We start from the raw sequence: 27,868 nt of genomic DNA on the forward strand, positions 1-27,868 counted from the left end.
TTATATCAATAGGCCAGCAGGCAAAGAGCTGTCTCAGCTTGGGGCTGGTGAAGTGATTGAGTCCTCACCAGGCCCAATGATGTCACACCAAGGCAGTGCAGCTGGCTTGGATTCCAGTTCCTTCCAGGCCAGCTAGCTCAGCTCCTCCCCACAACACTCTTTTTCAGGGTTTTCTATCGGCCAGTGACCCCACTGACGACACTCCTAGCTTGCCCCTCCAAAAAACCCACACACAAAGGGGCGTTTGGATTGCAGCCCCAGTAGATATTACAAAACTGATTGGGAGTTCAATAAAGCTTGAATTGACTTCAGCAGAACTGCAGCATTAGGTGGACAGTCCTGAAATTAGTGAATCATTTTGGTTACAATTTGCTTGCAGTCAAAAATCCCTCATGCCATGAATGCTGAAAAATAATTACGGATTTTCTAATTTGGTCCTTGTTACTTTTGTAAAGTAGCAGAAGGTCCGGGGGGGGGGGATTACTTTTCTTTGTGCAGATGACAGTCATAAAAATGTACTCCCACTAAAATCAGTACACATCCTAGACTAAAACATTAAATAGAATTTTAAATAGGATGCCAATTTTGGTATTTATATATACATTATGAAGACAAATAAAACTCCTTTTGAGCTGTGCTTATAAACACATACCTCAGATCTGTTTAAAATCAAGATAAGTAATTTGACACATGTTGCTTCTTATAGTCATCTCTGGCCAAATCAAATTTACCAGCCTTATGGTCTCAGGTGTGAAATAGCTGATGCCCAGCATCACAATCACGCTCTTCGTCAGGTAGTTTAAAACAAAAGTTACAAAATAAGTTAAGGACACTTTAGTGCACGAATATCCTCTGTGGTTTAATCTGATGTTGCAGGTGGTACTTTAACAGAAAGATTCCTTCGGGTATTGGTCACGTGCCGTTGCTGTGCAAGGAAAGAGCGCCCGGGTGTGCAGGGACCAGCGTCTTTGTAGGCAGCATTCCCACTTAGGAGTCTAGATTCCATGCCCAGTTTATGAAACGCTAAGCTCTGGAATGAAGCAAGATTAAACATGATTCCTTACATTCCTTCCTGAAAACAGTTAAGAGATTCTAGCAGCTATTATAGCCACTATTACTCAAAATTATTATTCATACATATACCATTTTCTGAAAGAAATCATACAAAGTAGGACATTAAAAGTAGGTAATTTCGTATTTTAAATGCAGATTAGAAACCTAAAAGGAAACATTATGTATGATGGTTCCACAGGGTTGTGTCCGATGCTCCTGTTCTACTTGCATGCCAGATTTCTGCTTGCCTAATGAAACTTCCCCTGCAGCCCTTGCTGCCCACCCCCCAAAAAAATCTTCTTTAAAGGAAGAGAGGAAGGGAAATCCAATTGTGTGAGCAGAACTCAGTGCATGCAGTGCTGGATTCAACCCACCATCTTCTCAGAAGTCTGACTGGCTGCAGTGGTACAATCTACCAAGCTACCCCCCCCCCAATGCCACAGAACAGCTTGCAAATATGTCAGAAAGGGATGGGGGCAGTTGTTATATAGCTGGTGCTAAATGCATAGTGGTTACAGTACCACTAGAGATGTGGACCATCTTCATGTCTCTTATCGTAGAAAACAATCCCTCATTTCAATAAATGGTTATTTCTTAAATTTCAAAATTCAGTAATTGGTTTCTGACTATTTTGGCTTCTGAGAAGTATTAATATTTATTTTCACATATTCACTCTCTCACACAAACAAGACAGAGTTTAGCTCACCTTGTTGTACCATGCAGACACAATTAACTTTTCTTCATGGTCATGTAGCCTGGCCAATTTACATTCTCCCTACAAAGAATTTACAAATTGTTAAGATATAGGCAAAGGAAATTATATTGGTCCCAACATTCAAAGTTAACCAACTAAGTGATCCATGTATACATAATCTTGTAAAATACTTAATAAATCTCAATGAATACTGGAGCTTGTGTTGAATGCTCTTTGTTCTCTCTATACTTTCCTACTATGTATGGTTATAATGGTTTTTGGTTTTTTAAATAACTGTTCTCCTGGCTCTTCTGTATAGCAGTTCCTGTAATTACATTGGATACAACTTCCAGAGGAGATGCTAAAATTGTTCTTACCTCAAGTGCTTCAATTCTTTTATCTTTCTCTGTCAGCTGTTTCCTCAGCAACATGATTTCAGCAGATGCGGGATTTAATTTGGGGTCCAACGTTTTTATCACCTGCATAAAGATGAACATAAATGTATTTGGCAAACCTACCTCCTACCCAATCAAAATAATTCAGCAGTAAGATGTGCAACGCTTCATTAAAAAAAAACAGCACAACATATTGTATCCAACTAAGTTAAGAAACAGACGAGACCCACTGAAATTAATGGACCCAAGTTAGTCATGCCAATTAATTCCAATAGGTCTGCTCTAACACTGGCTAAAAATGTTAACCATATAAAAGCATGTGTAAGCATTTTGGGTGATGTTGCTGAATGAAAGCCGAAACAACAGAACTAGAAAAGCTGAACACAAAATATAGAATGAATCCTCCATTAAACATGATGGTACAGTTGTACCTCGGAAGTTGAACGCCTTGTGACTCAAACGTTTTGGCTCCTACACACCGCAAACCCAGAAGTGAGTGTTCTGGTTTGCGAATGTTCTTTGGAACCCGAACATGGGTTCCGTGGCTTCCTGCAGCCAATCGGAAGCTGCACCTTGGTTTCTGAAGTTTTGGAAGTCAAACAGACTTCCGGAACGGATTCCGTTTGACTTCCAAGGTACGCTTGTAGTTAGCATGAGAGAGGAGCTTTCCAGTTCCAGATCTGTAGAAAAAAAACACTGACATTTTAAAAAATACTCACACTTCTTGCTTTTTCCAGGTACATTTTATACCTCTCCTCCATCGATTTCATATCTTCATCTTTCTTATGCAAAGCTGCTTCCAGTTCTTCAATTTTTTGTGCTGTTTAGCAGAAAACCAAATGTAATTATTAATGGAGACTGTGTCTTATCTATGCCTCAAACAATTGATGAACTTGAGTTGGGATACAGCAGGTTCCAGAAGGGTTCACAACCATTTATTTTCTATCCATAATAGGAACAACCAGGGCTGTCTTAAGCATATGTGGCGCCAGGGTGCAAAGATCCACCTGGCTCCCCCCCCCCCCCGTTGCCCAGTCCCAGGCGTGCTGGAGGGCAGAGCCGGCCAGCTGCCTCAGCGTCTCACTGGCTCAGTCACCCCCAAACTTGCGGTGCAGAGCCGTCTGCAGGAGAAGAGCCTGCTGAGGCACTCCAATGGGCGGATTCTTCCCTGGACTCTCGGCCTGGTACCCCTGAGAGCCTGGCACCTGGGTGCCCCGCATCCCTAGCGCCTATGGGGAACAACTTGGACTTCCAGGCAATTACCATCAAACGACAGTCAAGGAAGTCTGGTTTGTGGGAGCTTTTCTCTCTACTTTCACATGCAGCTTCATCGTTGTCCTTCGAGAAGCACAGTATGACACCATCTCATGGACAGCAACTCAATCATTTAAGATTTAGTTATGAAAGCAAGAGGAAAAGGACACAATCTTCCAATTTACCAGGTACCCTCCTGCAGTATTTTATAGACTAGTTGTATAAGATACCAAGCACATAGCCTAGCCCAGGCATGAAGAGAAACTGTAATGAAACAATGTTGGTGATAAAAATTAACATTCACATCAAATCACTCACCATTTTGATTTAGATCTGGCTGCAGGTCTGCAAGAAGCGCCTCCTTCTTCTGTAATTCATCATGGACTTCACTCAATTTTTCCCTGTAAGATTCAAAATCAGAGATCAGGCCACACCAGCATTTCATGTTCTCACAAGCCCAAAATAGCCAGATAAACTGCTCTATACCAGATACAGTAAAACCTCGGTTGTCGAACGTAATCCATTCCAGAAGCCTGTTCAGTTTCCGAAATATTCGACAACCGAGGCACGACATGCACTTGGCTGCAAGAGCCTCCTGCACTCAAACAGAAGCCACGTTGGATGTTCGACTTCCAAAAACCGTTCAAAAACCGGAGCATTTACTTCTGGGTTTTTGGCGTTCAGGAACCAAGGTTTGGCTGTATTACTATATTTTCAAAGACAAAATGGAAGCAAGAAACACTAACAAATTAGCTGTAAGGCAAACTATCCCAAATCAAATATATCAATTTTCAGAGCAGATACTCAGGAAACAGAAGATATTCAATGGTTTTCTATGACAAATATTGTAGGCCTTGTCTACACAAAGAACTGGAAAGCTTTTTAAAAAAGTAGTGAAGGTTTTAAAAAAGTTGTTGGTATATTCAAACCTGCTTTGGGACGATATGCAATTTAATTGCTGCAGTTCTGAGTGACTACAGAACATTTCAAATACCATGCTAGCTATGGAGTGATGCAGGGGAAGACAAGTGAATGAATGAAATCATCAATCGGGCAGGAACATTTGGTGGCGTGAAGCCAGCCTCCTGGAAACAGAATCATGGCTACTGACTGAGACAGTGGGGGCGGGGCAGACAGGGAAGTGCTGGCATACCAGCAGAGCCAACCTGTGCTCCTGCCCCACCCCAATCTCTTCCTGCCCTGCCCCCACACTATCATGGCAAGTGGAAGTGACGCAACTGCTGGCAGGCCAGTTTCATAGCACCACCCTCCTGACTGCTCCAACAGGGTTATTAAGCTGTCTGCTTGATTCAAGAATGTAGAGCATTGCAGGGAGGGCTGATAGGGGTTGGAATAAATTCTCTAATGCCCATGGCAGCATTACTACCTCTCCTTCCGCAGCAGGGAAGGGACAGAAGACATGAATCGACTTGCATATAGTCAAAAAGAATCTCTTGTGCTTTATGTTTACAGACATACAGCACACTAAAATAAAGTATACGCTAATCTTGTAACTTACATGTGTGCTGCTATCTTCTGCTTCAGCTTGCTGGACTATAAAAACAAGTAACATTTATTAGGTCTTATCAGTCATACACAGGACTGGAATTTATTCTGAACAGTAACCAGTTCTAGTGGCTGCAGATGACACACACACAGGTACTAGTTTAGTACTTAATGATCGCTTCCAACAATGTAATGTTGGGAAGCCTCTCTCCAAATATGACTTAAGCGAAAGGTGTTTTTTTTTAATTTTCTTTATCATTTATTCTCACCATCACTCAGGAGGACTAAATACTGACCTGATACAGGGACTGTTTTGCATATGAAACTCAGATTCAAGTTCCTCACCTCCTTTTTCAAAAGCCTTTTCTAATAATTTCAGAATGATTGCTTTTTAGTTTGCTTTTACATTTTACATGGCTAAAGGTATGTTTTCAGTGTAAATAGAGCCTTCGGCAACAAAATCATGGTGCTAGGACAACAAACAGAAGGAAGTTGTACTATGAAAACTATCCCCATCCTCTAATACCTACCCCTTCCTCTTCTGTCTTGGATTCTTGTTCCTGCAAGGTCTTCTGCAGGTCCTCAATCTGCTGCTGCAGCTCTCCAACCCGCTCCTTGCTCAGCCTATGGAGAAGCATTTTTAAAAGAACACAAACGTTGTATGTACATCTAACAACCCAATTGCTAATCGTCAGGATTCAAGTATAAGAAATAAAAGAAGTCAACTTTCTGGCAGATTTGACAGCTGCTTTCTTTGTTCCTTTTATTTTGTGTTTTTGCACTTATTCGGTATTTATCATCCACTGCTTGTATGCTATATGTTTGGTTATGAGTCCTACACCCATTCTATGGTAGGTTTGTTTTTTTTTTAAGTCGTCAAACTTTGGGTGGAATTCAGTGTCATGCTAGAAGAATGTTCTGCCTGTGCAAGCACTGCAGCTTGCTAGGTGGAATGACCCCCCCGCCCCCCGTTCCCTCATGCTGTTCTGGGAGTTCTCCCAATCCCCCATGCCATTTGCCAATTTTTTGGGGGGGGATGGCTTACAGGGGGGAGCAGAGAGGGGAAAGACCATTCATGCAAGGGGAAGTCCTGGTGCAGGGCTCCTGCAGATGGGGTTCTTTAGTCAAATCCTGCCCTTTTAAGTGTGGGGGGGGGAGGATCACCTGTTTTCAGTCTCTAATTCATTTATTGTTCGATGCTTTTGTTCTAGCTTCTCTTGAAGCTCCACAATTTGTTCATTTTCTGATCCCTCTTGTTGCAAGTGGAGCATCTTGTTTTCATGCTGCAGCCGGATGAACATTTCTCTGAGGTTCAAACACAAAGTTGATAAACAAAGGTGTTTTGTAAGAAGTTTAACTTTTATCAGTGGCATTTTCCTCCAAAAGATATGTAATGAGGCATTCTAACATTACAACGTACAAGTATCAAGTATGGTTGTAGAACAGGTCATATGATATTATTTCAATTTCACTCCAATAAAAAAGCCTTGAATCAGAAGGTTGTTAATCCTATATCAGGCATAGGCAAACTCGGCCCTCCAGATGTTTTGGGACTACAATTCCCATCATCCCTGACCACTGGTCCTGTTAGCTAGGGATCATGGGAGTTGTAGTCCCAAAACATTTGGAGGGCTGAGTTTGCCCATGCCTGTCCTATACTTTTACCTAGCAGTAAGTCTCACTGAATTCAATGGCCCTTACCTCTGAGTAAGCAAGCACCAAATTGCACTAAGTGGTAGTGATAGAACTGTACAAGTACTGTAGAGGTTTTTAACACTCGCTTCCTGCTTTAAAGCAGCTCCTAATAATATTAGTGTTCAATTTTTTTTTTTTTAAGTTGGGAGGGAGCAGCTGGGAAGTGGGGCTGGATATCTGTTTCTCCAGGATGGAAATTTAAAATGATATTGCCTTCTGGATTGGGACCCTAGAAGTAAAGATTCACACTGCAAAATAAATAAATAAAAATGTATGAAGTTGTCCATAAGAATCCAGTGGGACTTTCTATATTTCATTACAGGAAAAGTTTATACAATGAATGCTCTCTGAGATATGCAAGTTCAAAACATTCACTTTGTCCATTTATGGGAGTATGTCTTTTCAATTATTCAGTCACATGACTACATTCAAGCTCTCATTCCACAAACATTCTAGGCTCTTTTCTCACCTATATTCCACAGGCAGAATTTCAGCAGCAAGATTTTCATAACTTTTAACAGCGGATGCATCTGAAAAGATAATAATAAAGTAATAAAGCTATCTATAGCATAAAAAATAACATTATTCCACAGAAAGGAAACAAATATACCTGTTTGGTTCAGGTGATCCTGCTGCATCTGTGAACACCTGAGCTCTTCATTTGTCTCTTTCAGTGCATCACGCTGAACTATCAATCTCTGAAAATAAAACAAAGTTGAAGAGTGGTAAATGTGAAACATCTTTTTTTCTTTGTCTATGTACTATCTGTTTTCCTCCTGGGGTGCCAAGTGGGGCTCCTGAAAAATTCTGAAATGGCTGCACCGCCCCCCCCCCCAAGTTCCATGGTGGCCCCGTGCGCATGCCGCAAGGTGTGCTGGCATCAGATGCACAAGCCGCAGGGTGTCCCACGGCTTGCCTGGGTGAACTGCCACTGAAAAGGTCCTGTAATGAGTCACTGCCAATTGGGCAGCTCCCAGTGGCGGCACCACCATGAAGGTCGTAGAGTCCAAGATTGGGGAAGGTACATTTTTAAGTACTTTGGGTCCCAAGTGATTTAGGGCTTTATATGCTAGCATTAATACCTTGAATTAGACCTGGCAGCTCGCTGGGAGCCAGTGCAGTGCTTTCAGGTACATAGCTCCATTTAGCTGCTCCACTTATCAGCCTGGCTGCAGCATTCTACACTAGCAACAGCCTCCTGTCTTCAAGGGCAGCCCCACAGATAGTGCATTACAGTACTCCAGACAATAAGTTGTAGAACATGGACAATTGAAGCCAGGCTAGTTTCTTTTTATTTTTTGTTGGCTTCTTTCTGCTGAAGCTTCCCTGCACTATAATGAGTATCACTCTAGAGAAACCCACAACCTTCAGGTGTTTGAGGGACTGTAATGGATAAGGAGACCTGAAAACCTGAAATCTTACAGACATTTCATTCCATTTTGTCTCATCTCAAATAGGTTGGGGCCTATAGCTGGTAGAAAGCTGGCAGAAACATTTACAAACACTTTTACTAGATTGACCTAAATACAAACCTTGGCCTTTTCTGGTTAAACCACTGTTTAAACAACTATTCAATGTTTGAGAGCTCATAAACCAACATACAATCTGCTTCAACTAGGAATGGGAGTGAAATTAAGTTTAGTTCACACTTAAAGGCGAATCCATCAAATTTGCAAATTCAGAAACAATATGAGAACCCAAGCACAGCCACCCTTCAAAACTTTGCAATGTAGTTCTCCAGCCAAAATGTTTTTGACAGCACATGTATTAGGGGAAAGTGTACATAAAAGTGAATATGCTAGTGAAAATAACATGCAAGAATACATTATATTAGGATAAATTGCTTGCAAAAATGAAAAAAAAAAGTTTTGACACTAGTCAAAACTGCATACAAAAATGTGTTAGGAGAAATGCACACTATAACACTAACAAATTTTCACGACTTTTTTATAATTGCAAATTGCTGTAGAAATATGGAGAACTGAAGACTGGAAAAATGAGAAACTGAGCGAATTGAAACTGGCAGATCCTGTCAGCTCTGGCTTGAAGCAGTATATTTGCTGTGTTTAGCAAATCTCATTTTTATACTATTTAATAACTATTTTAATTACAGCATTGCTGCCTTCTGCCTCTCAATCTCTGCTGTTAAATCCCCTGAGATTCAGTGGTTTACATTACTTGGCAAGAAGAGAAAATGGTCCCCATCAATATGGCATCCGCCTACCTATCTTGCATCCTAGGTATTTGAAGAAAAACATATGAATACATTTCTATTACACTTTTAGAAGCTGTACCTCTTTCTCTTTAATTAATGCTTCATGCTTCTCTTCCAGTCGCTTCTGTTCAAATGCTAGTGTATCAGCTCTTTTGGATTCTTCAGAAAGTTTGTTATGAAGTTCTTGGACCTTGTTTGAAAAGGCAAACACATGTTGTCTTAAAGGGCTTCTAAACTGGTTTATTTAAAAATTGTTCTAAGGGTGGGAGTGGGGAAGAAAGAATACCACCATCAGAATCTAAGTGTCATTTACCACAAATGGCTTCATGAGTTCTAATTACCAGGTTTGCACTCCCTTTCAGCAACATTACAAACACCCTGTTTTAATCTAATAATAACTTTGTGTCCAACATTTAGCTGTTCATTTAAAGATTTCAGATGTACCCCTGACCACTATCTCTTTAACAAGCGGACAAATACCATACTGTATCTTCAACTTCCAAGTCACCAGATTCAGCTGGTATCATTTGAATTCTTTAGTGGAATATTCTACAAAGAAATAGCCTTTTAATTTCTTTGGAGCTAAGTACCCTGATCCAGCTGCTGGCTGTAGGCATGCAAACTTTAGTGGGCACACTCAGCACACTTATAGGGGTTGCGTCATTCACTTTCGTGACGGGGCGGCTCTCTGTGTGTACTTACATAAACACAGAGTCCACCTCTGCAGTGGAGTACACTTCTAGGATGCAAAAGGAAAACAGAAAAAGGCCTCACAACAATATACTTGGATTTAATACATGCAAACTGCTGCCCCTGTGCTGCCTCTTTAAAGATATGAGGGTAAATATTGAAGTCACTGTGCACTGGCAAGTGTTCCACTGGGGGAAATAACATACCATATAAATGTGTGGCAGGAATGGAAGCTGCTGCAAATTTGGGGTTGGCAGGGTGGCAAGGCTTAAATTTACATTTGAATCAATTCTGATCCAAACACCACAACTTTTTAAGAGCTGAAATAATAAGGAAAAATAGAAGTACAAAGAGGATGTGAAGCAAAGCTTATCTCTTACCTGCCTTTTGTAAGTTTCTAGCTGTGCACGGGCTGCGTTGGCTTTCTTCAGCTCTTCCTCTAGGCTAACGGTATTGTGCATATACATCATATTTGTTTCCTGAAGTGATTTCACCTGTCTGCGAAAGTCATTCAGGTCCTCCAGTTTTTTGCGGTAAACCTCAACAGTTGACTCCAGCTTGTTTGTCTTGTCAGCAAGCGTCCTGTAGGGGCAAAGCATGGACTTACTCAGTAATAGGGGCACTACAAAAGTTGAGTTCTTTAAAAAAAACAAAACATGTCTCTAACTGCTTCTAGTGCCAGCAGATACCCAAGAGTAGAATGTGAACCAATGTGGCAAACATTCATTCTTTAGAATTTTGCTTTTCATAGAAAGATACAAGCCATGGAGCTCAGGCAGAGAAAGCTTCCAGTTGAGATATTAGGACTTTTCAATTACATAACACTATTTGATGGCGATGAATCCTCAAGCAGAATTCATGATGGATCACCAGTGTAAATGAAAAATGCATTTGGGCCTCAAGAGAAAGGTTAGGCCTCTATTCTCAAAACAGGTTATTACATGAATCAGCTGTTGTACAACAAGTACAAGGGCAGGCACTGCTGACAGTGGACAGAGCTAGAGCTGATGATGGGTAGAGCTGGAAACAAAAGAGTTCTGGATTAACAGATCCAGAATAAAGATGGCCCTGCTTCAATTGTCACTATGGACCCTCAGATTAGCATTCTCAATCCTATACAGGTAGACTCTGAAGCAAGTCCCCACTGGGTTGGATAGGGTTACCTTCAACGAAGTATACAGAAGGTTTTTTTTAGTACAACATGCCAATAGAACTCACTTCGTCTCTCTCTCCCTCACACACACTTCATGGGGTCTCCACTTACTGTTACTGAATCAGGATACAGTGGTACCTCTGGTTACGAACAGGATCTGTTCCAGAGCCCTGTTTGTAACCCGTGATATGTGTAACCTGAAGTGCCGCATCTGCGCATGTGCGCGACGCGATTTGGTGCTTCATCGCATGCGTGTGACATCATTTGACGGGTCTGCACATGTGCAAACCACCGAACCCGGAAGTAACATGTTCCTTTATTTCCGGGTTCGGCGCGTTCGTAACCCATGTTGAACGCATCCTGAAGCATTCGTAGCAAGAGGTACGACTGTATAAGAAACCCAGGTAGCCAATATTTTGGTGCAACATGGAAATGGAATCAGTAGATTTATTTATCCTAATAAAGTCTAATCTATGGTATAACACTAAACAATTTACCTTTGCTTTGACTCCCACATGGTTGTGGGAAATAGGATATGGTGGTAGTGGAATATTACTTTTCATGGCATATAAGATATCCTATTTTTTAAGTTATCAGTTACTTGCATGAAGACAAATAAATAAAAAATCCACGATAACATCTCTTAGTTCTTGGGATATTTTTCATTTTCAGGACTAGGACATCAAATATTACTTAGAATAGTTTTGGCAGCTTCAGTGATACAAACCCTTAATTAACATGTACTATATTACAATGTAATGTTCTCAATTGATCTCTTTAAATTTGCTCATTCATGTAGGATTGATTATTGCAAAATAGGGTATTGCATAGTTTATAAGAAATTCCAAGCTTTTTCAAACTAGAACTGACACAGCCTTCAGCAGGAGTGAAACTTAGCATACCTAAGAACATCAATCTCATCTTTTAGAGCCCTTGATTCTTCTGCCAGAGAGGTCAGTTCATCATTCCGATGTTGAAGCTCAACCAGTTGTTTCTCAAGTTCTTCACAATGAACACGATAATCATCTTTTGCAGTTTCAAGCCTTTGCATAAACAAAATAGGATTACTGAAAAGATTTCCAATGAGTCCCTTCTTTAAACACAAGTCATGTGTATTCTTTTACCTTACTGCACATTTATTGCAGTGGTGGAACAAGAATATTTAACAGTGCTTTATCATGCAAAGGGGATTCACAAAATTCCTTATGTGCGTGAATACAAAGGGCAAGTTGATATAGATTGGCTGTCCTGTCTAAATAACAACATTTTTAAAATGTAGGTTTTGCATCTAGTCTGTTTCTAGTCTACTCATAAATGAGATTAAGATGATGGATAAACTAAAGCTATTAAGACCTAAAATAAAAACAAATAAGATAAAACAACAGATTACAGTAATTAAAAGCAGCATAATTATGGTAGATATGGCCACGATAGGAGGGGGAAGGATATTTCCTTTGCCAACAGACTGGTGGAAAATGTACTGTATATATTTTTTACACAAGGCAAAAAAAAAAGACCACCAAGTAGTCTTTCTAGCTTTTCCACAGATTGCATTTCACAGCTTAGGTGGAACCACTGAACAGGTGGTATCATTACAGTGGTGCCTCACAGGACGAAATTAATTCGTTCCGCAAGTCGTTTCGTATTGCGAAAATTTCATCTTGCGAAGCGCAGTTTCCCATAGGAATGCATTGTGCGAAAAAATTAATAAATCGCAAAATGTTTTCATCTTGCAAAGCACGACCATAGAAAAATTCGTCTTGCGAGTCACCTAAAAAAACGCAAAACCCTTTCGTCTAGCGAGTTTTTCGTTGCGCGAGGCATTCGTCTTGCGAGGTACCACTGTAATTCCTAAACTATGAACAGCCTTTAGCAGCAGAACCCTGAACAAGGCCTCTTCAAGAGATATTCACAAATAAGCAGGTAAATATGAGAGAAGGTATTCCACAAGCACACTTGGCCCAGGCTGTTCTGGCTTTATAGGCAAAGCCACTGCAGCTACACAAAAATTAGAGTAACATGATATGACTGGTTTACTTCTACTAAGAACAATCGGGCTGCAGTTTCTGTATGAGTTTTCAATGACAACACCACAGAGTGCATTGAAGAAGTCCATTTAAGAGTTTACTGGAAGTGATAGGGCTATCAAATGACAACAATCCATACCTGAAATTTTCTTCCTGTAGTTGCTCTAGTTGCATTTGCGCATTGAAATACTTCTTTGCAACTGCAGTATTTGTATCATCAAGAGAACCATCCAGCTGGTCCAGTCTATCATTCATAATCTCATTTTCAGACATCAAACTGCTCTTTTCTTCTTGAAGGGCAGCCACCTAAAGAGGCAGAACCCACTTCAGGTTTATGGTTCATCCATCAAAACAGCTGATGAAAATGTACAGGTAACTGACCCTAGTGAAATAATGTGTTTCACAGACAAAGTGCAGCTTAGCAGCAAAAAAGATTTTTAAGTGGTTGCCTTTGCTAAAGTTTAAGAACCTTTGTTATCTTGTATTAAATTATAGCATGCTTGTTTTTATGTACATAATCAAATTTTGTAGAAGCAAGTCCTATTGATTTTATTTCAGTGGATTTGTGTCTTTAGGGCTTCGGGCTTAGGCTGAGTTCCAAAGTAGATCTTCAGTTCATAAAGCAGCTACTGCCACTGTGCTCTTACCCCAGACAGTTGTAGTAAAACCTTTCATGAGACAAAAAGCCTAATCACTCATGCTTCTATGTCCTTATGAGCGGCAGTTCTACTGCCTTGTGTGGCTCAAATTCTTGGGTTGCTCTTTGCAAATCCACACACGGAACTGTCATGTGGCTATTTTCTCTCCACTTGCAGCAATTCAGATCTTGGCCGGAGATACCTTAACTTTGACTACACTGCAAGTCCTATCAGCCACAGTAGCAAAACATTACCTACATGGAAAGAGACATTGCACTTCTGCATATTAGATGCTGGGATAAACAACAAGGGGAAGACTTCACCGCCATGCTTTGCTTTTGAATGAAAAACCAGAAGGACTCTGGTCTGATCCAGTTTCCAGGCAATTTCCATTCACTCTGCATAAGGAAGCAAGAACTGCCATGCTAGATCAGGACAGAGTCCATTTCAGGTAAGGTTTCCAGGGTACAGCAGAAGTAGAAATAAAATGGCATGAGGAAGTCATAGGGAGAAAAATATTCCCAGGTTTGTAAACTGAAGATATAAAAGCTACATGGTACTATACTCAGCAGTGAATGGCTATGGCAAAAACGAACTGGAGCCATAAGACAGCATCATATACAAGAACATGCATTTTGCAATTATTTCTGAAAACGCTGCTAGCTAAGAAATGGGAACACAACAGTAAGTATATTAACAGTCATAAAGGAGCCGCAGATTAAAAGAACAGAGCTCTTAAGCCTTTTCTAGTAAAAGCCATTGTGTTAATTTTAAAATATCAAACGTCAGAGCAAGTCACATGTTAGTTCATTGGTACTTATAATGCATTGTGCTCTTTGGGTTACTTTTCCCTGAAACAAAAAGAAACCTACCTTTCATAAATTCTTGTAAAGTATCATGGGAGACTGAGACCTTATAAGTGAATTTATTAACAATTAGTTTAAGCAAGAAGCATTTTTTTTCTTGATTTTCAAATAAACATATATTCAGTATATCACAGAGGCATTCGTTAATTGTGTCAGGCTAGCCAAAATATATTTTACATTTTTTTAGACTAGAGACAAGCAAGGTCAGGGTCAGGATAGACATTCAGGACTATCATCATCATCATTTTTTTTAATCCACATTTCCCAAAAAAACTTAAGGTGGATTACACAAACATTCTGCCTCTCCCTTTAAATACTCAGCCTATTCCTTTACTTCTCCTATATAAGAAAGGAAGAAACTTACAGTCCAATCCTATGCGTGTTTGCACAAAAATTTTACTGAATTCAACAGTGCCAATTCCCAATTAAGTGTGCACAGAATTGCAATCACAGTCATTTCTTCCTTCTGCCAGTTTAAATAAGAGGAAAAGTGTCCCTATTGCGATGTTGGGTCAACTAGCCTTGCTGGTCAGAATTCAGGCAGAAAAGGTATTTAGTGCATTTGATCAGCTAATTTAATTCCTAATTAAAAACTCAATTGCACAAACTACCAACCACAATGCAAGACAGAATCAAATGGCTGCCACAAAGGAAAATATTACACAGTAAATAAGGTACATCCAACAACGGCAGTGAGGAGCACAGGTGGACATGTCTGGTTAGCAGATGCTATTAGAAAACTAATGGCTCTTCCCGTTCCCTGAAAACAATGGATCTCTGAACAGAACATTACAGAACACTACTGAAACTGCTACAGCCTTTTGAACCATTGCATGAGCACTTTAAAGCATCAGTGAATAATTCTTCTGCTGGCATAAAGTCACAGATGGTGGCCTTATGCTGCTGCTCAGACCCCAGCCAGAAAACAGCCCTGTAACTATAGTTGTACCTCGTGTTGCGTTCGCTGTGGGTTGCGAATGTCACGGGTTACGAACACGCCGAACCCGGAAGTAACAGAACCGGTTACTTCCGGGTTCGGCGGGTCGCGCTTGCGCAGACGCGTCAAATGACATCACGCGCATGTGCAGATGACCAAATCACGACCTGCGTGTGCGCAGAAGTGGCGCTGAGGGTTGCGGACTGCTCAGGATGCAAATGGGGCTCCAGAACGGATCCCGTTCGCATCTAGAGGTACCACTGTACATGGAATAAAGTGATATTATATATTATCCAAGTTTCCAAAATGAAACTCTGGCCTCAGGAATGCAAGCAGCACCTGATATACAACCTTCACTATATGCAGAGATAAGGCATTGCATGATGAACAGCACAACTCACAAAAAACTGTAGAACAGAAGAATCGACTATGTGAACGCTATAAAGGGGAAACTGGCAGAAATGTGATTTTGGCAAACTATCAAATTTACAAGATTAATCTGCTTATAGAAAAGCACTTGGGAACAATATATGAGCTTACCTGTAGGTCTAGTTCTTGGCATCTTTGTTTCAGCTCTTCTTTTTCTGCTAGTACTTCATTGAGTTCTTCCAATGTTCTTTTCAGCTTCAAAATGTTGGAGAGTTTTTGTTTTCAGTGATTTAGCAACATATATTTAATGACCATACATACCCAGCAGCCCCCCTACTGTGAAGATGATAGACAGGCACCAAATAAATAACACAGAACGCTGGGTAAACAGAGACTAAGTCTTAGGAAGCGTGACCCCTCCCCTCCCCTTTGAAATTTGGTTCAAATCTGCTTCCTTTGAAGGCATTAGCCTGAATTTCACCTATCCTCAGATTATAGTGCTTTTATTTATTCTAGAACCGAGACATGCAGGCCTTCAGGCTGTGAGAAATCTGAAAACCAGCCACACCTTGCTGCTCATGGTCCTGGGCAATTCCCACTGCAGAACTCAAAGATCATTTCATTCAGTGACCACTGGGTGGCTCTTAGGACGGGAAGAAATGACCGGGTGAACACAATAAATCCACTAGGTGGAAACTTATGGTAAAAATAAAATAAGGGCTTAAATACTGCTGAAAACATTACATATCATAATTACCTGTTGCTCCAGATCGCCAGGCAACTCACTTACAAAGCCCACTATTTCTTTGCTCATCAACTGCAATGTTCAAAAAAGGATAAGTGATGTAAAACATATTTCTCTAAGTTTTAAACTAATTGTCTAAAACCTTGAGCCCAACTAACAGTGCCCATCAAAAAAACACACAACCTCTTTATGGGTTTCTAGGTTAGAGGCAGTTTCAGTTGTGTTCTTAAATCTTCTCAAATAAAAATGGCCTTTTTGCTATTGATTATATGAGGTATACTTTATGCTGACCCACAAGACATGTGTTAGCTAAAAGCCATCAAAAATTCCCATGTGTCTTGTCATGTTCTTTGTCTCCGAGATGCCAAACTGGCACAAACAATCTGAATCAGTCCAGTTCAAAGGTCGAATTGCATTTCCCCCTTTAATAACCACTTCATTGGAGATTTTCTAAAAATATCAAAATGTAAGACACACGCATCCAAATTAAGATAAATATAACATGGCACTTCCTATGTGAAGTTTAAAAAGTGCAATGCTCGCTAAAGCTAGATACATTTATGCATATGTGTGCCCTCTTTAAACCAAATCCCTCAAAATAGTGCTTGCAAAGAAACCAGACTTTGCTCAAACAACTTATTTTAAACTATGTAGAAGATAGTAGGGTAACGAGAGATTCTGAGATAACCAGGATCAATTGTTTTGTTACTATTGCAGTCCTGGAGATCCCCTACCCTTTGATTTTTTTAAGAAAAGGAAATGATTGCATTTTTGGTGTGTATTATAACTACTTCTTACCTCTTGAATAGCAGCCATAACAACGTGTTGGACAGACTCCTCTAGTGTCATTATAACTTGTATATGCTCTACAAGATAAAATTAGCAAAAGTTTGTTTTCTGTAATAAGCAATATCCTAAAAAACCTGGAGACAGAAATTACCCCTTTCACATGAAATGATATATTTGCTCTGCCCCTCCACCCCAAAACCTTACTTCTAACCAAGTATTAACATCTCTGTAGCACACATTATGGAAAATACTGCAGCAGGTTAAAGTATCGTATCATTATTAACATTTTAGCCAGACTGCAGTTCTTTAACTACAGCTATAGTTAATTCCCTCTAAAATGCAGAAATACTCATCACCAAACATGTGGCTGTGGGATGGGTTCAGTTATATGACATTCAGAGTTACTCCATCATCAGAATTCTCTGTCATTCTACTTGAGGGTACAGATTAACAAGCTGTCAAGGTAATTTACACCCTTGGTTCTAAACACATTTTCTTAGATGTTAGTCAAGAATTTAACTCCAAGAAAATGCATTTTGGATTGCAGTTTTTGGGTTGGTCAGAAGTCTGAAAACAAACATTAGAGCACACTGGAATTCTGAGTCCCACACCTGATTTTATTTTTAAAATTACTATTTATTAAAATAGCATCCATTCTGTTAACCATTCTGTAGAGTTTAAGGTTTTTAAAAATATTTTTAACTATGGGGGTGTGGGGGGGCGGGGCATGCACTGCAGGGAAGAGGGGGGAAAGTTTCATTGCCCAAGCATAAATCCTTTCACTGATGAGATGGTTTAAAAGGGTGGTATCCCAACTAACTTAAGTTTCACTTCACTTCCAGATCATACAGAATAGAGGCTGTGTGCCCTTTCAGTTTCATCTCTGCAAGCTATTTCACAACTTCTCCATGCAAGCTAGTATGATCCGTAAAACGCAGCAGAAGGTGGCTGATTCATAGGAAAAGCATTTACCTTGTTTCTTTTCGCAGTTGACCGCACAGCCTAAAATAAGCTGCAGTAACCTGCCCAGCTCTACTGGATCAGAATGTTCAGATATCTGGCTTAAATCAGGAAGGAGATCTTCTGAAATCTGCTGACCTAAAAACTGCACAGGAAATCTGTCATTATAATTTCATAATGACATGAGGAGGAAATTAGTCCATGAAGGCAGAATTTGTCAGATTATTTGGAAGGTAGGCAGAAGTTAAAACCCTCTAGCTTTTTTGTGGTAATGGACACTTTCTTTTTGATCATGCATGCACCAAGTACATTTTACAGGGTCTGCTGGAATTTATTAAAGTATACAGGTACATTAGAACAAGTCCAGTCAGGAAAAAACTAGAGGGGAAACCCACACACACACTTGAAAAAAATCTGGCTGATGATCCATGTCTGTCATTACTTGATGATTAAGGGTGAGTAGGAAGTGAGAAAACAATTGTGCGATCTGCCCTCAAGAGTTTTCAGCAACGAGCATGTCCCTGAACCAGTGCCATCAAGTCAGGCTTGATGCTGCAAACTCTGCAGTGAGTGTAGGAAGAGGAATGGTGGTAGCAGAGATTTGGAACAAGGGGCTGCTAAAGAAGGGAGGCAAAGCAGCATTGGCTTTGCCTGTAAATCTTGGCTTAGGATCTTGCTCATTTCAATAAATATTTTTATAAATCTGTACTAGCTTCTAAATGTTGCAACATCCTGCAAAATAATGCATAAATAAGCACTTTTTAAAAGTGCTTCTGTTTTCAGGTGACAGAGTGCAGGGTATGTTCAAGTTAGAAAAATGCAGAAAACACCACCCAGATCAATTTTGCATGTGTCTATTTTACATATGAAGCAATGCCCGTGATAAGATTTAACAAAAACACGACCAAACAAATTGAGATTTAGGTTTTGAATATAGTGAACAAAGTATTACTTTAACAGCTGCTGTTTTTTCTATACCTCATGATAATAATCTGTAATTCCTTGAAGAACCTTCTTCAAATTGCTGGCCTAAGAATGTTTAAAAGAAAACATTGGTTATGGCTGTGAATTCACTTTCCAAAGATTTTCCTGTATTTTACATTTGGCATTAAATGTCTCAATGACAGCCTTTATTGAACAAATGTGACATATATGAAGATGGTTGGATCAGGTGGACACTGCAGTGTACTACTTAATATTACTATTATTACCATAAAACCAGAACAGCCTCAGGTGAAAGCAAAAAAAAAATAATAAAAAAAATTACAAGTCCTTCAAAGAACATTTGGGTTCCTGTAAGAGATCAGTGTAAGCTGTGGGTATCTGAGAGATGGGGACAACAATGCCATGCGACTTTTCCAATGCAGAAGTAGAAGTCTAAAGTGGGATTTCCATGCTCTCTGTTTTCAATGAGTTTCCTGGTCACCAACATGCCTCCTCTATGGTGGATCAATACTAACACTCCTTCTAGCAACCCCTCAGACTGCTAAATGCTGGCTGTAGGATTGCTAAGTGACAGTTCTTAAATATTTTATTTAAGGCAGTTGTGGCAAGTTACTACACACCTCAGGCAGTCTCAAATGTTCAGATCATATGACTGTAAGCTGTAACCCTGCTCACATCTGCAGTATGACAACATTAACAGCAGGTTAAATTACACTGCAGTATTGCTATGAGTCTCCAGTCTCAAATCTCTCTCCCCTCCTCTCCTCCCACCTGCAATATGAGGGTGGGGAAAGAATACTGAAAAGTTACATTTCTCTCTCTCCCTCCCCCCTCAAAAAAACCTGAATTTACAAGGCTTTAATTTTTTTTTTAAAAAATGCATTTTCTGTACATATGAATTCAGCTGGAAGGAACTGCAATACTATATCCTTTGCCACTTCTATATTTTGCTGGTGAAGGGATATGAACACTGCTGCTGAATCACTGCAACAACAGAAGTTCACAATTTTTCCATTGTTCCCTATGAAGAGCGGTCAATGTTAGTACTTCAATGAGAGAATACCATGACATCAAAATTAAGCAAATAAAATATAGTTGATAGAAGGTGATAATCTATAAAAGATAAAAGCAATCTGGGACATCCCTCAAGTGTACACACTGTTTTACACAGAAGGGCACAAAGCTAGAACTATCCTTTGATTTGGAATTTAACTTGACCAAGTGGACTTAAAAAGAATCAGATGTGTTCATTATTATTTTTTGGTATAGTTTTAACTTTGAAATGTTATCTTTTGTAGACACACATAGACATTTTCAATTACCTTTATTCTCCAGTTGTCACCAACATCTTCTTTAATACGGCTTAGCCAAACTTTGTCAAACCAAGCAGCATCACTAAAATAAAATTAATCCATTTTTATTAAATATCACAAAAGTGATTGTAGTTCATGACTGAATTCCAGTCCTTTTTTTATTATAAAAGTATGTAGGAAAAGACTGCTGGTAAGGCAAAGTAGAGTTTCACAAATAAAAGTTTATACAATTACTGTTTACATGTAAGTTTAACACACAAACACACATCTTTTGCCTCCCATCGTATTAACAAATTTGAATTGCAAGATAAACACAAGTCAGGTACCTTATAAAGGAAGAAGGGTAGAGTGATTATGAAGAAAGCTCAGATGAACAGTTACAAAAGAATGTGATTTATTGTGCTAATATATTTTGCAAATAGGATCTGCAATGAAACACTGCCATGTAAAAGAAAGAGAAAAACAAACAACATATATACAAGAAAACCAAAATAATTCAACACACATACTTTAAAGTAACTTACATTTCATGAAGAACTTGTGCCATGGCAACACCATTAGTTAAGTCCTGAACATCTTTGCAGGATTCAGCAGTATTAAATGTCTGTAACTAGAGGGAAGAAAGAATAAATATAGCTATTTCTATCTAATTTGAAACAAAAGAAAATGCATACATTTCGGAACATTTTTAGCCCACCCATATTCCATTTCTCAGGTAAGGTTCCAAAATGTTAAAACACCAACAATACACCCACATTTATTAAAAATAGCAGGTAAAAAAACAGAGTTCAAATTACCAATTAAAATATCTAACAGATGCCTGGACAAAACACACCAAATGCAAGGGTGTTAGCACCTGCCATACATCCAAAGGAGGGCATTCCTTAATTGCAGCTGCACTGTGGAGAAGGTTCTAGTCGTTACCATCTGATGTATCACCCCCGGTTGTGGAACAATGAGAAGGAACCAGGCAGGCTGGCACAGAGAAAGGCACTCCTTCAGTTACCTGGCCCCCAAGTCATTTATGGCTTTTTAAGTCAACATCAGCACCTTAAATTCAGCCCAGAAACAAATAAGCAATCACCAAAAATATTTATGATCTGTGTTATGTCAACATATGGAACGCCACATTCAACACCAACTGAAGTTTCTGGCTTGTCTTTAAGGGCAGGCCTACATAGAGCACAGTACAATAATCCAAAATAATCCTATCACATTAAGTATGTGTATAAATAAGATAGCAGCCCAATCACCTGCCTGTATGCGTGTGTCACCAGGCAGTCTGAATGCTGAGTATAGCAAGCAGTTTGCCTAGAAACACTTTTTATTCAACCTAAGCAAGATTCACTATATACTGATATCCAGATGAATGGTACTCACAGCAAACCCCTCATGTGCAAATCACACACTAAGAATAAGCCCAGTGAAACAGCCGCACTATACAGTACATTTAAAACACAGTTTCTCCCAAAGAATCCAGGAAACTGTAGTCCATCCTTCATATAGCTTAATAAACCACAGTTCCCAGAATTCTTTGTAGGTGGGGAATGAGCTTCAAATGTATGGTGTGGATGTGACCCGATGCCTGTGTACAAGGACTTCAAACAGCACAACAGACTCCCCCTTCATGTCTTCCCTACACCCCTGAAATTGTCTGGGAGGGATCAGGAGAATCCTCAGAAGAGAATGCAGGAGAAAAAGGGGGGATTGTTCTGTCTGGAAAGCTGAAATGCCTGTGCTGATGGAACGTTTGCCAGTGAATTCTTCCTTTTACAGTTCTGCGAGTGCGGTCGTCTAGCGAAAATTTCGTCTTGCGAAGCAGCAACGGGGGAAGAGCAGTTTGACGGGGGGGGGGGAATCGCGGAAAAATTTTCGTCTTGCGAGGCAAGCCCATAGGGAAATTCATCTTGCGAGTCAGCCTTTTGTTAGCGAATGCCTTTCGTCTAGCGAGTTTTTCGTCTAGCGAGGTACCACTGTATTTCTAAATACAGTGGTACCTCTGTATTTCTAAAAATCTACAACCTGACTGCTACTTAGATTAGACACCCCCAAAAGGTCTCTCTATGTGATACAGGGAGTTACAAATCACTTCCCTGTTTGCAATAAAGGTTAATGCTGGCCTACTTGCACAGCTGTTGGAAGGCTACTTAGATAACTTAAGTGAAGCAAAATGAACCATCTCAAGTTCGTATAAAGGTCTACTATTATTAAGAGAGCAGGATTTTTTCTTAGGCAAAGGGAATCATTAAATCAAATACATTTGTACATAAAGGGTTCAAGCCAACTAAGTCATACTCAACGGTAGACCCACTGAAATAAATATGAGTAACTTAACTGATTTCAATGGGTCTATTCAAAGTATTTATTTAACAAAATCTATACACCACCTGATTGTAAAAAAATCCCCACCACCACCTTCTAAGTAATTTACAAAAATATAAAAAACAGTTTAGTAAGATTTTGTTGGATACCATCTAGAAAACTATTGCTAACTTGAAAGTAAGGGCTTCAGTGTGAGAGTTCTGTCATGAACAAGTTGCAGAAGACAGCCGTAGGTTGCATTCCTGAACATACAGTATTTATTAAGGTTATGTAATTTAAGAAGGGTGTTCCTTTATACCACAACTATGCTTTATATGGTATTAAGTGAAGCATGAATCAAGTCTTTGACAGTCATACTTTTTTTTTTTGCTTCTGAAGACTGATTTGATAATCTTGAACTTCTCAACTAGATTACTGCACTGTAAGGATCTATCTTTAAATACTTACTCTTCAACAAAATTTGTACAAAAATGCAGCAGCTAGGTTCTTAAAGCTGGACAGTGACTGATCACAACTATTCCTTATGATATCCATTGGCTACAAGTTTCACTTCCAACTGAACCCAGAAATAAATATGCAAGGAGAATACAATGTATTGTATTGGCTACACCAATAAGACGAAACAACAGCTGGCTTTATGCCATGGTTTCTGGGTCTGGGATCCATTTTGGAACTACTCCCAAAAGCACAGGCCTAGACTAGATCATGCTCAATTCAAACTTTTTTAAGCAGCACTTCCATCTTTTAGCCACTAGGTGTCAAGCACATAAACATATCTTACAGAAAACTTGTTCATAGTTTTGCTATTCCAGGAACACTGAAAGAACATAAAAACAAGCTATTCTGTTTTTGTGACAAACGCAGTATTTGATTTGTGGTAGGCAGGTATATAGTTCAATAGTATTTCTTAATAATGCAGTATAAATGGTGGGAGGTACTGATCAACAAGACAATATGCACAATAAAAGAGCCTGGAATGATACACCATAATATTTCAAAATACTGTGTTTCAATAGGCATTATCAGTATATTGATGTTTTTAAAATAACTAATGCTCACGTAGTAATAATATTTTGTTAAAAATAAGGAACCAGGGGGAAATACTTAGGAAAGAAACACTGTTGCCAGTGTTTTGTTTTGTTTTTTTGTAAGGATTACGCTCAGGTTGTAAATATGTGTAAATAAACAATATACTGTATCCTAAAGACACCAGAGTCTCTGCTATCCCTCATTCCAATTAAACAGGGCCCTGGGCAAATGCCTGGAATCCCTGGAATCTTGCACCGCTCAGAGATTGGGATGGCATGCAACAGTATTATTAAATTTTAATTATTGTATTCCTTAGGATAACTGTGCAAATGATATAGATACCGGTAAGCAAACAAAAATATATGAATGCTAGTCATTTTTCCACAAATAATTTAAACTGCAGTTTTATTTTAAGTCTCTCCCCTCCTGTTTATTAAAGGAGATCCTTTGTACTGTATCATAGACAATGCAATTTGGGAGAAATATGCAATATCAGGAAATACTTCCTTAATTCAACTAAAGTGACAATCTGCTGGTTGTGGAATGATCAGTACAGTTCTTAAAGTTCACCTGGACTGGAGGAGGTGGTCTGCTAGGTATCCTGGTCTCAAGTTGTTTAGGACTTTAAATGTTAGCAACCAAATTTTGAACTGGCCTTTGTAGCTTAAAAGTAAGCCAGTGCAGATATTTTGACACCAGTGTAATATGCCAAAAATTAGGGTTTCCCATTAAACACCCTAGCAGGCGGGTTTTGCACTAGTTGCAGCTTCTGAACCAGGTACAAGGGTAGCACCATATAAAGCACATTTCAGTACTCTAATGGTTTAATTTATACCTAGAAGAAAATGTGGCTGAATCTGTGCAGCTGCAAACAGATGGGGTGCAAACGTGACCCTGAGAAATCAAGAGGAAAATGCAAGTTGAGGTGTCTGGTTTAAGTTTTACAAGGAAGCTAAGCTGAAACAAAGTGGTAACTCTCAGTATGGAAGGTACAGAAAAGATACCTCTAAGAGTATATACCATGACTGTAGCAATTAATATGGGCAGGCACTTGAACTCTTTCTGCTAATCACATAGCTTTAGGTTTCAGTTATCCAATAAGAATTCCTTCAAATAAAAATCTCTTTCTTTCTTCATCAAGAGTAAATCATTAAGGAGAATTAAAGCTGCACAGACTGGAGCAACATATGGCTGTAAATAATGTTAAGCTTCAGAAACTAATACAGTGGGGAAGAAAATTGTTGAACAGCCAACACAAAGCAGCAAAGGATGACCATTCCCTTTGATATGGAAGCCAAGTGACACTGCGCTGGTCAGTGAAATGGGGTCTTCCAGAAAGAAGGGCGGCTTCTGTATAACTGGGGAGTATTCCAGGCTTACAAACATAAATTGGGGTTTAAGGGATGCAGACGGGAAGATCAAGAGCCACAGTTGTGCTGCCATGTAGTCATCAGGCTGATACTAGAGTCCTAATGGCTTGCTTCCCTTTAGTCTAGGGCAGGGATGGGGAACCTCAAACCTCCAGGACTTTCAATAGGCCACACTTCTCACCATCCCTGACTGGAAGTATCCCTTAAATGTGATGCTGCCTTCTTCTTCCCTTTACATAAGTTAGGGAGATGTGGTGGGTGTGTAAACCCCTGACTTTTGTAATCCTAGACTGTAACCTACTGTAGAAAAGTAAGAGTCAAATCCAAAGCTCCACTCACTTTTGCCTTTGAAAAGCTGCTAGCTGCTATGCAGATCCATGAGAAAATGTGGCCTTCAGATTTTTTTATTTTTTAAAAACCCTCCTCTGACCTAGACGCCCAAAACAGTGGAGGGAGGGGGCTATGTACCCACCTCCATGCACTGTTATTGGTTGGACATGGATGATCATCACGACCCCTCACTCCATTTTCTTTATCTCACTCTCTACAACACAGTTCCTTGTAGGCAATGAACTTGTGCACATTTAATCAGTGGCACTGCAAGTAATGGGCACACTTTTTTATATATTTCACAGTATATTGGTTCTGGTTGAAATGAAAGATAATATACTAACAAGAGTAATAGCTTTATGTTTTGTCCATTACTTTATATTCCCATCAATCTATCCAAAAGCCACCTATATGAAAAAAGTGGAGAGCATGGGGACTACTTTTCTCTCTCTCGTCCCCTCTTATGAATTCTAGTAATAAAACTCCAAAATGTGTGTTTTAACACAAGAAACTGCTAAGGTTTCCAGATTTGCAGACTAGATTTGACTCTTGCTTTATGACCTTGATAAATATACTATTACCTTTAAAATATCTTTGTTTGTTATGGCTGCTTATAAGATTCAATTGAATTTTTTCAATTGATTGTTTTTCCAGTGGTAATTTAATATAAAGTTAGTACTGTAGGTTACAGCAAAGTTCAGTTTAACCCGTATAAGATTCACTGTCACTATCAACCTTTGATCACCCAGCATTCCTCAGTCTTCATGATGCATGGCATAAGGTATTCTTGAAATGACCTTTGGTTTTGATGAAACAGGACTGCCAACTGCCTCATTATATATTAGACAGAAACAAAAATCCTCTTGTAAGCTGGCTCCTTAGCAACATGCACAATTATATAAACTGCTCCTGGCATATTTACTTGAACTAAGTGATAAACACATTGAAAAAACATGCACAGAGATAAGTTGCATAGCTGCAGTATTGGTGAGGAAACTGCACTGAATGAAGCATACGTTTGGGTAAATAAGGTATAATTTGGGCCACACATCAGATTTATGTGACTGAACTGAACATACTGATTGACGGTGGAACATTATGGCAGGGCCAGCCCAAGACATTTCGGCACCTGAGGCGGGTCCTGAAATGGCACCCCACTCCCGATGTCAAGGAAGAATGGGCGAGGGAAGATCTACATCAGGAACAAGGGCGGGAGAAAGCTTGACATCAGGATCTGCTGTCCCTGTGGATCCTGCAGTCTGAGGCCACACCTTGCCTCCTGTGTGGGCCGGCCCTGACCTTAGGTACAGTGGGGAACGACCCCATCCTTAGCTGCTCTATAGATAAAGATAAGTGACTGTGCACACTTAAAAGGCAAAGGTACCGGTGACCATTAGGTCCAGTCGCAGAAGACTCTGGGGTTGCGGCGCTCATCTCGCTTTACTGGCCAAGGGAGCTGACATACAGCTTCTGGGTCATGTGGCCAGCATGACTAAGCCGCTTCTGGTAAACCAGAGCAGCGCACGGAAACGCTGTTTACCTTCCCGCCGGAGCGGTACCTATTTATCTACTTGCACTTTGATGTGCTTTCGAACTGCTAGGTTGGCAGGAGCAGGAGCTCACCCCGTCGCGGGGATTCAAAGCGGCGACCTTCTGATCGGCAAGCCCTAGGCTCTCTGGTTTAACCCACAGCACCACCCCGTGCACACTTACATACACACAACTGTACATACCGCGTACAACGCTTGTACCAACATGGCACGCGGAATTCCGTCCTATTGAGTCTCTCGTGCCTTTTGCCCACACGGGTAAACGTGCTAAAAGAATCGGTGCGCTGTTACATAAGGGCGCCTGCATTACAGAAATGGGGCATAAGGAAAGCGAGCAGAGGAGGAGGAGGGCTCCACAGGTTGCAGCGGGTGAGATGTCAGGCTCCGAGCCCTGCGGAGTAAAAGTCTCTCCTGGCTGCTTCTTCAAGGTGTTGTTGTGAAGCAGCAGCAGCAGCAGCCTCCGCGAATGGCAGAGCAACGTGCGGCGTTTGGGCTCCCGCTCCCCCTGCCGGCTTCGTAGCCGGAACTCCCGCGTGGACTGGCGCTCCATTCGGCCCCAGGGAAGCGCCGCCATCACCTGAGACGACGGGGCGGCAGGTGAGAGAAAGGGGAAGGAAGCGGGGCAGGCGGAGGGCGAGGGGTGGGTGTGGGATGGTGACAGGCGAGGCGAGGCGACCGACCCCCCCCCAACGAACGACCCGCCCTTCCCCTTCCCCTCCCCGAGCCCGGCCTCCCGTCACTTGCCCAGAGAATGAGGCTGTCGCACAGCGGCTGCTCGCCCGGCTTCCCTTCCATGGCGACGGCGGCGGTTTTCTTCTCCCCTCAGCAGCAGCAGCAGCGCCGCCGCCGCCGCGCTCTTCTGCGGAACGCACAATGCACCAACCTCACTTACGCCCGGAACAATGCGCAAGTTACGTGCCCGGCGGCCGCCGCTTGTGTCACCTGAACCCTGACACCCGTCTCTCCATCTGCCTCGGCCTCGTACCCCGCCCCCCTCGGCCAGGGCCCTCCTCTTGCGTGTTT

General features: G+C 40.6%; 2 protein-coding genes across 2 annotated transcripts in view; one reads left to right on the forward strand and one right to left on the reverse strand.

Moving 5' to 3' along the window:
* Positions 1-445: 445 nt before the first annotated feature.
* HOOK1 (hook microtubule tethering protein 1) lies at positions 446-27,832 on the reverse strand. The gene is made up of 22 exons (XM_033151978.1): positions 27,590-27,832; positions 20,769-20,854; positions 20,254-20,326; positions 18,965-19,015; positions 17,999-18,131; positions 17,036-17,103; positions 16,250-16,309; positions 15,664-15,747; positions 12,822-12,988; positions 11,558-11,698; positions 9,883-10,084; positions 8,892-9,002; positions 7,208-7,295; positions 7,067-7,127; positions 6,067-6,207; positions 5,433-5,526; positions 4,916-4,950; positions 3,715-3,797; positions 2,862-2,962; positions 2,125-2,226; positions 1,760-1,828; positions 446-1,030 (listed from the first exon to the last, which is right to left on the reverse strand). The coding sequence occupies exons 1-22, from the start codon at positions 27,638-27,640 to the stop codon at positions 860-862; spliced, it is 2,172 nt and encodes a 723-aa protein (XP_033007869.1). The 5' UTR covers positions 27,641-27,832; the 3' UTR covers positions 446-859.
* Positions 27,386-27,868, forward strand: part of LOC117048305 (E3 ubiquitin-protein ligase RNF170-like) — a 30,543-nt gene continuing 30,060 nt past the window's right edge. The window contains exon 1 of the mRNA XM_033151989.1: positions 27,386-27,442. The gene's annotated coding sequence lies outside the window, so the exon portion shown is untranslated. The remainder of the gene's footprint in view (positions 27,443-27,868) is intronic.

Source organism: Lacerta agilis, chromosome 6 (assembly GCF_009819535.1).
Source record: "Lacerta agilis isolate rLacAgi1 chromosome 6, rLacAgi1.pri, whole genome shotgun sequence".
Classification (NCBI taxonomy): domain Eukaryota; kingdom Metazoa; phylum Chordata; class Lepidosauria; order Squamata; family Lacertidae; genus Lacerta; species Lacerta agilis.

Bases quoted from the DNA above. Each gene is read 5' to 3' on its own strand.
- HOOK1 (XM_033151978.1), bottom strand. From the start codon at position 27,640: ATGGAAGGGAAGCCGGGCGAGCAGCCGCTGTGCGACAGCCTCATTCTC. The intron at 20,327-20,768 runs GTAAGTTACTTT...ATTTTATTTTAG, and splicing joins GCACAAGTTCTTCATGAAAT to TGATGCTGCTTGGTTTGACA. The intron at 4,951-5,432 runs GTAGGTATTAGA...TTGTTTTTATAG, and splicing joins CCAAGACAGAAGAGGAAGGG to TCCAGCAAGCTGAAGCAGAA.